This window comes from Phaethon lepturus, unplaced genomic scaffold (genome assembly GCF_000687285.1).
Source record: "Phaethon lepturus isolate BGI_N335 unplaced genomic scaffold, ASM68728v1 scaffold33206, whole genome shotgun sequence".
NCBI lineage: Eukaryota > Metazoa > Chordata > Aves > Phaethontiformes > Phaethontidae > Phaethon > Phaethon lepturus.
This window is the reverse complement of record NW_010544711.1, coordinates 16149-23772: the sequence shown is the minus strand read 5'-3', so window position 1 is coordinate 23772 and position 7624 is coordinate 16149. Positions and strand designations below refer to the sequence as shown.

Sequence of the window (7624 nt, the reverse complement as noted above, 5' to 3'; positions counted from 1 at the left end):
CAGGCACTTTCCCTTCCATGTCAGGGAGGGAGGGTGGATTTGGAGGCCCTGGGGTGTTTTGAAGAGAGATGTCTAAGAACAAGAGACCTGAGGGCTGGAGCAAGAAAGTATGGCTGATGCTCCGTGCTCAGCCAAATTTACCTGCAGTCGTAGTCGTGCAAAGCTGGGCCTCCTGATGGCGGCTGTCAGCTGTATAGAGAGGATGGTTAGGAAGCTGTGCTAAGCATGTAGGAAATGTCTCTCTATCCCCACCTCATTTAGCTCATAAAGGCACTTGACAGTGGAGTAGTGTCAGGAGATGATGGCAGCAGAGGTCAGAGGTCTCTGCGTTGCCCATAGCCCGCTCTCTTCCTGGCCGACACAAAGGAGTCAGTGTTGGTTTCTCACTTGCTCCCATCATCCTTGTCGGGGGCTGCAGCACGGCCCGCTGCACAGTCACACATGTGTCACCAGCTGGAGACTGATGTGACTGTAAGGCCAGGCTGGTCCCACCAGCGCTGGTACAGCACTTCTTGGTCTGGGTTGGAAGGGATGTCAAAGATCGTCTAGTGCAACCCCCGCTGCTGTGGGCAGCGACATCTTCGACTAGATCAGGTTGTTCAAAGCTGCATCCAGCCTGACCATGAATGCTTCCAGGGATGGGGCGTCCACAACTTCTCTGGGCAACCAGTTCCAGTGTCTCACCACCCTCACAGAAAAGAATTTCCTCATTATATCTAATATAAATCTACTTTTTGAGTTTAAAACCAGCTCTGATGTCTCTCCTGCAGGTGTTAAGAAAAGGATCCGGGACACTGTGTGAGGCACTGCTGATGGTTCAGGCCTATCATGCCAACATCATCTTCCCCAACAAGCAGGAGCAAGAATTCAACAAACTTACAGACGATGGCCACGTGCTGGACTCAGAGACATATGTGGGAGGCCACGTGGAAGCGTTGGAATCTGGGGTCTTCCGCAGTGACATCCCCTGCCGCTTCAAAATGGTAAGAGGCCACGCAGCCAAGCCCTGTCCTCGCAGAGCGTGGTGGTGAGGGATAACCCTCCACTGGTCTTAACATCTGTGTGTCCCTGCTGGGCTTGAGCAGTACCTGTCATACTTCAGGAGACCCTGAGCACCTGAAGCTGCATGGAGCTGGGCTGGGAAGGGGCAGGAGGAGGCCTCCAGGTGGCCACCGGCGCTTCACTGGGAGCGCAGGTGTCACATGTGTCACATACTGAAGCAAGCCAGGCCTTGTTGACAGCAAGGGAGGGTGGTGAAGTGGGGGGTTGGGTTTGTTTTTGAGCCAGTGGTTCTTGGAAGATATGCCTCTGTCCCCTTGGAGTCCTGTCCTCCCTCTGTCTTTCTCCCACCCAAACTAAGCTGCTTCTAAACCCTTCCTGGGCATCTTCCACCTCTCTCTGGTTTACGCTGCTATCTCCATCACCTCCCGCTCGCCCTGCTTCGCACCTGCCTTGTGCTCACGGGCTCAGAGGTTCTCAGAGGCGGCTTCACTCTCTACCTCACGATGCATGGCACTTAGTGCGGGACATTTGGGTGGCTATCTAGTGAATGATCATGGGGGAGCATGCCCTGGGCCTGTGAAAGGATCTGGAAGCCGGCATGTGATCATGAGAGGTCCTGAACTACCAAACACAAATTCAACCGGCTGCTCGTTAGCTGCCCTTGTCTCTTCCCTTCGTTGCTTTTGCTTTTTTGTCCTGGTGTCAGTGGTCTGGACCCTGCCCCTGCCTCAAAATGCTGCCCCGTGCTGCGGGGCCGTGCTTAGAGCTCCCCAAGGCAGGCAGGGACACGGGCGGCCGGGCGGGAGCTGCCAGCCTGTACCCCAGGGCGGGCGGGGACGGGGGCGGCAGGGGGGGAGCTGCCAGCCTGTAGCCAGGGATGGCTGCCCACGGTCTCAGTGCCGTCCCCATGCCCCTGCAGAATCCTGCTGCCTTTGACTTCCTGGTGCAGCACGTGGAGAAGACGCTGCGGCACGCTATTGAGGAGGAGGAGGGCTTGCCGTTGGATCAAGTCACCAACTTCCAGGAGGTACGTCGCCTGTGGCATGGCTGCGCTTGGCAGGGAGGGCTGAGCTGCCAGCATGGGGCTGCAGCTTTAAAGTGCCTGTTTGTGTTCGGTTTCTGCTCTATGGAGAGAGACCAAGAAGCCCACCTGTGGGCCCCTGCAGAGCGGACGGCGTTGAGACGCTATAAGCAGCCGCCACGTCCTGCAGGCCCAGCCGGGATCCCCCGGCCTAGCTGCTGGAGCCCAGTCCGGGGATCTGGGGTCTCTGCCCCAGCTGAGGGATGTGGTTCCTGCTTTCCCCTTTGCAGGTTCAACCAGAAGCAAAGTTCTGAGAGAACTGAGGAGGGATTTAGTGAGAAGACAGACCCGCTCAGATATCCCAAATACTCCTGCTCCTTTTGTTGCCTGCTTCTTATCGGCTGACAAAGGGCAGGTCACCTCACTGCAAAGCTGAGTCTGGAGTTTCTTGGAGGGCATCATCAGTTAGTGACCGGGGACTTCTGGTCATTGCTGTTGTCTCCATTAACCCATTTGCACTGAAAAGGTCCTTGATCGAGGAGCCTTTAGGAAGTAGCTGCTCTCACCTTCCACTTACCCCTACAGATAAAGCCTGCTTTGGAGGTCCAAAACAGAACCTAAAGTCCCTGATGCTGCTCCTTTGGTCCTTTAAATCCGTCTCCAGAGTCAGTGGCAGGTGTCCCTATGCAGGAGTAAAGGACCAAATTCAACAAGTATTGGACCCATTAACTCTCTATCTGAGTTTCACTTCTTTTTGTCTCACCACAGGTTTGTGATGAAATCAAGGTCAAACTGAATTCCTTGAAGGACGTTCCAAACAGAATTGAGTGTCCCCTTATCTACCATCTAGATGTGGGAGCCATGTACCCCAACATCATTCTGACCAACAGGTTGCAGGTGGGTAACATCAACCTCATCTCTCCTAACTTGTCTTTCAGACTACCTTGGTGTGGTTCCTCTGATTGGATCCTCTTAACAGCAAGGGTTGAACTTTCAGCTCAGGACAGGTGGATTGCATAAGGCTGGGTGTGAAATTCTGTCAAGCTGCTGTGGATGCCAGGTCTGCAGAGGTTGAGCTACAGTTTTAGCTAGGACTCTTCCCCCAAAAAACAGCTATTGTTTTTGTGGGTTTTGTGTTCTCGAAAGGCTCTGGAAAGGAGAACTCACTGAGTACCATCTCTGCTTTTCACACCTATGCCCTTCTGTCACCCAGTGCCTATTCTGGCATGAGTTGTCATTTGGAGAGCTGTCCCCTCTAGCACCTGTGTGTCTCTTACTTGCATCCAGCCCTCAGCCATGGTGGATGAGGCCACGTGTGCTGCCTGTGACTTCAACAAGCCGGGTGCCAACTGTCAGCGCCGGATGACTTGGCAATGGAGAGGAGAGTTCAGTAAGTACAGTAAGGACTGTGCAGTCCAACCCACAGAGGTGAGAGGAATTCCTGCTTCTCCCCTCGGAAACTGAAAGCTGTCCTCCTCCGCAGTGCCGGCCAGCCGCAGTGAGTATCACCGCATCCAGCAGCAGCTCGAGTCGGAGAAGTTCCCTCCCCTGTCCCCTGAGGGAGCGCCCCGCGCCTTCCACGAGCTCTCCCGGGAAGAGCAGGCCAAGTACGAGAAAAAGCGGCTGGCAGGTAAAAAAAAAGAAAGAAAAGAAAACAATGTCACGATCTGGAGCAGTATTTTACAACCTAGACTGTGAGCGGTGCTCACCATTAATTATGGCTGTGGGGTTAGTTCAGACTGGGTCTGTTTTGGCACACCTTCTCCAGGATCCCAGCAGGGCCCTGTGTGCTTCCCGAAGAGGGGCCAAGCACCGGTCAGTGTTTCTCCTTCTGTCTGTTGAGCGCCATGGATTTGAGAAGAAACAGGAATGGCTCCATGTTTTGGAAGGCTGCTAATTAAAGCCCCTTAATGAAAGGGAAACATAAGGTTATCCCATCACCTGGAGTGATGCTGTTCAGCAGAACCATCCAGCTGGCTGGGGGCAAAGCCTGGGTTTGTAGATGAGCTGTACATGCATCAATGATAAGTTTATTTGACTGTTGTGGTTGAGCCCCATCCGGCAACTAAGCACCACTCAACCGCTCACTCACTCCCCCTTACCCCAGTGGGACGGGGGAGAGAATTGGGGAAAAAACTTGTGGGTTGAGATAAAAACAATTTAATAGGACAGCAAGAGAGAAGGAAACGCCAATGATAACAACAAGAATAATACCGACAAAGGAATGTACAAGAACAAGTGATGCCCAATACAGCGATTGCTTACCCGGTGATCGACAGCCCATCCCCGAGCAGCGATTCCCATCCCCCTGGCTAAGTCCAGTTTATATACAGGGCATGACGTCGTATGATATGGAATATCCCTTTGGCCAGCCTGGGTCAGCTGTCCTGGCTGTGTCCCCTCCCAGCTCCCCGTTCACCCCCAGCCTTCTTGCTAGCAGGCCAGCACGAGAAGCTGGACTGTCCTTGACTACTTAGCAACAACCCAAAACATCAGCATGTTATCAACATTTTCTCATCCCAAACGCAAAACATAGCTTCTGTGAAGAAAACCAGCTCTATCCTGGCTAAAACCAGGACATTGACCCACATTTCCACAACAAAGTGCTGCTTCCCTCTGTGCTGGTATCTTCCTTCTCCTCCCTTTGCAGTAGGACTGTTTCCCTGCTCCCCCGTGCCTGACGCTTGGATGTCTCCTTTCCATATAGTGCCCATCCCCCTGTCTGTAGCGGGGCATCCATCCCTGAGAAGCTCCCTCTGCTTCTTCCCTTGACTAGATTACTGCCGCAAGGCATACAAAAAGATCCACGTCACCAAGGTGGAGGAACAAGTCACCACGGTCTGCCAGCGAGAGAACTCTTTCTATGTGGACACGGTGCGAGCATTCAGGGACCGCCGCTACGAGTTCAAGGGGCTCCACAAGGTACTGAGCTCAATTTTTGGTTTAACTTGTCTTGCCAAGGCTGGGGACCTCTCATCTCTCACTGCAAACCTGAGCCCTAAAGAATTGCTCTATTCAGCCTTTGTATTCGAGAAGATGGTGGAGCCCCTGATAGCTGTGGCTTCTCACTGACCCATCTTCAATGACTGCTCCACAGCATTTACTGCCTCTGTGCTGCTGTCGGAAACAAAGCTGCATCTCCAGTTTTCACTGGGTTTAGCAAATTCTCAGTCTCTGATCTGGCCAGGTTCAGTCTGGGGTATTCTTCCTACCTGGAGAAAAGAGACAGGCTGATGAGCAAGGTCTAGACCTCAGGTTTAAGGAACGGTTAATTCCAGGAGGACATTCTTGTTCTCTGCTAGTTGAGGTTCGTGCTAGAAGAGACCAGGGCACATTACTCCTGCAGTGTGGCGAAGGCAATGACGAGGCCCACCTGACCTCTGGCGGAGTTAACTAATGAGCCTTTTGCTTTGTGGTTACTCCCTGCTGCCTCTTCTGTCATGAATCACAGAGCTGGCTGAGAGGCTTTTTCTACACAGGCGGCTCTGCTGTTGAGCCAGGCATCGGCTGCTGCTGGCAGTGCTTTCCGTTCCTGCCTGCGCACGCGGCCGGTGCAGGCGGGCAGCGCTGCCGGCGCTGGCTGCATTCTGACGGTCACTGTCAGAGTTACAGTTGGTGCTGCAGGTCTCTCCCGCCGTGTGGCAAAGTGCCTCTGGCCAACTCTTCCTCTGCTGCAAAAGAAAAAGGAATGTTTAGCTTTCACTACTGATCTTTGGCAAAGACAGTGTTCTTGAGTTGTAATGCTAGACTGGGACTGAGGGGGAACTAGCTGGATACCAGCAGTAGCGATGTGTGGGATCACCTCAGCTCTGCCTGTGGCTTGCAGGTGTGGAAGAAGAAGTTGTCTGCAGCAGTGGAGATGGGAGATGCCTCAGAAGTGAAGCGCTGCAAGAACATGGAAATCCTGTATGACTCCCTGCAGCTGGCCCACAAGTGCATCCTCAACTCTTTCTATGGCTATGTCATGCGGAAAGGGTGAGTGTCCCCCTTGGGCAATGCTGGCATCCTCCAGAGAAGACCCTCTGGAAACTGGGATTGTCCTAGGGAGGTTGTCACTTGCTTCACCTGCTTCTGAAGCACCAGGATGAAGGTGGGTGTCTGTAACACTCTCCTCTTGCTTCTACCAATGATTTCTCATCCTGGAGACTCTTGTCAGACCTTAAGTATTGGGCATAACTGATGGGAATCTTATCTGTTAGTAGGTTTCTAACTTTCCTGAAGCATCATAACTAGGGCAAGGAGAACAATCTAGCAAGGGCCAGTGTTGATGTGTTTCTTGTCCTTCTTACTCTGGAGGTCCTCCTGCCTTTTCCGTAGCTGGGTTTGGGAGAGAGCACTTCATGCTCTTCACTTTGACTCCTCTGCTCACAGAGCTCGCTGGTACTCCATGGAAATGGCTGGCATCGTCTGCTTCACGGGAGCGAATATCATCACCCAGGCCAGGGAACTGATTGAGCAGATTGGGTGAGTATGTGCTGAGCTGGGGAAGAAAGGTCTACATCTGGGACACATCTGGGAGCACGTTAAACACTTGAGCTTTCAGCAGTTAACGTTGAAGATTCAGATTTCTGACACTGCTGTGGTTATTCTGTTGTATTATGAGGGTTTGCTTTGCAGAAGGGACTGGAAAGTGGATGCAACAGGCTGCCTCTGCCTTCGTGTGCGACATGGAGCTGATCCTCACCTATCATCTGCTCTCCTCCTGAAAGTGACCTTCCTTCCTTCCACAGGAGACCTCTGGAACTGGACACCGATGGGATTTGGTGTGTCCTTCCCAACAGCTTCCCAGAGAACTTTGTCATCAAGTCAACCAATGCCAAGAAGCCGAAGGTGACAATCTCCTACCCAGGTGCCATGCTGAACATCCTGGTGAAGGTGAGTCTTGCACCCATCCAGGCCAGCTCTGCAGTCTAGGGAAAAAGGAGGTGGAGGACTGCCAAGGGAGGAGGGCCTCTCTTCCATCTCTGCTCCCTGTGTAGTGAGCAGGATGGTGGGGCTGATGGCCCTGCTTCCTGCACAGCTGCTCTTCACCCTGGAGAGCATCTGAGCAGAGGGAGAAGCTCTGATATCCCTGCAGCAGAGAGGGTGGTGTGTAAGAAGTCAGAATTGGTGCGTGCTCACCTGTGCAGGTTGGGAGTCCAGACTAGAGCAAGCTCCAAACCCATCCTCTGCTTGTTCCAGCTTTTGTAAGACAAAGGAGTACAATTTTAGGGTCCAAAGCATTTTTCCTTTCAACAGGCAGGTCAGATGTTTTGATTTTTGATTCCTAAATTGTGCTGCAGCTTTCAGATGGGTGCTCAGTGATCCCTTTGGGCAGGGTGTTCTCAAGGGTCACCCCCTGGTGTAACCAGCCCTGCTGTTGAGTGAAGCTGTTCTCCTGGGCCTGTGCCTGTAGGAAGGCTTCACGAATGATCAGTACCAGGAACTGCAGGACCCAGCCTCTCTCACCTATGTCACACACTCGGAGAACAGCATCTTTTTTGAAGTGGATGGACCATACCTGGCCATGATCCTCCCAGCTTCCAAGGAGGAGGGCAAGAAGCTGAAGAAAAGGTGAGATTTCAAAGCTTGAAATATTATCACTTCCCCCAGGTAACAGAC

The 7624-nt window shown here is 52.8% G+C and overlaps 1 protein-coding gene across 1 annotated transcript in view; it reads left to right on the top strand.

Moving 5' to 3' along the window:
- POLE (polymerase (DNA directed), epsilon, catalytic subunit) overlaps positions 1 to 7624 on the top strand; it is a gene marked incomplete at both ends in the record, with an annotated part of 29556 nt that overhangs the window by 6343 nt on the left and 15589 nt on the right. The window contains 10 exons of the mRNA XM_010288764.1: positions 771 to 983; positions 1922 to 2029; positions 2792 to 2920; positions 3311 to 3413; positions 3507 to 3653; positions 4800 to 4945; positions 5850 to 5998; positions 6395 to 6487; positions 6754 to 6898; positions 7419 to 7576. Coding sequence (XP_010287066.1) covers positions 771 to 983; positions 1922 to 2029; positions 2792 to 2920; positions 3311 to 3413; positions 3507 to 3653; positions 4800 to 4945; positions 5850 to 5998; positions 6395 to 6487; positions 6754 to 6898; positions 7419 to 7576 — 1391 coding nt within the window. The remainder of the gene's footprint in view (positions 1 to 770; positions 984 to 1921; positions 2030 to 2791; positions 2921 to 3310; positions 3414 to 3506; positions 3654 to 4799; positions 4946 to 5849; positions 5999 to 6394; positions 6488 to 6753; positions 6899 to 7418; positions 7577 to 7624) is intronic.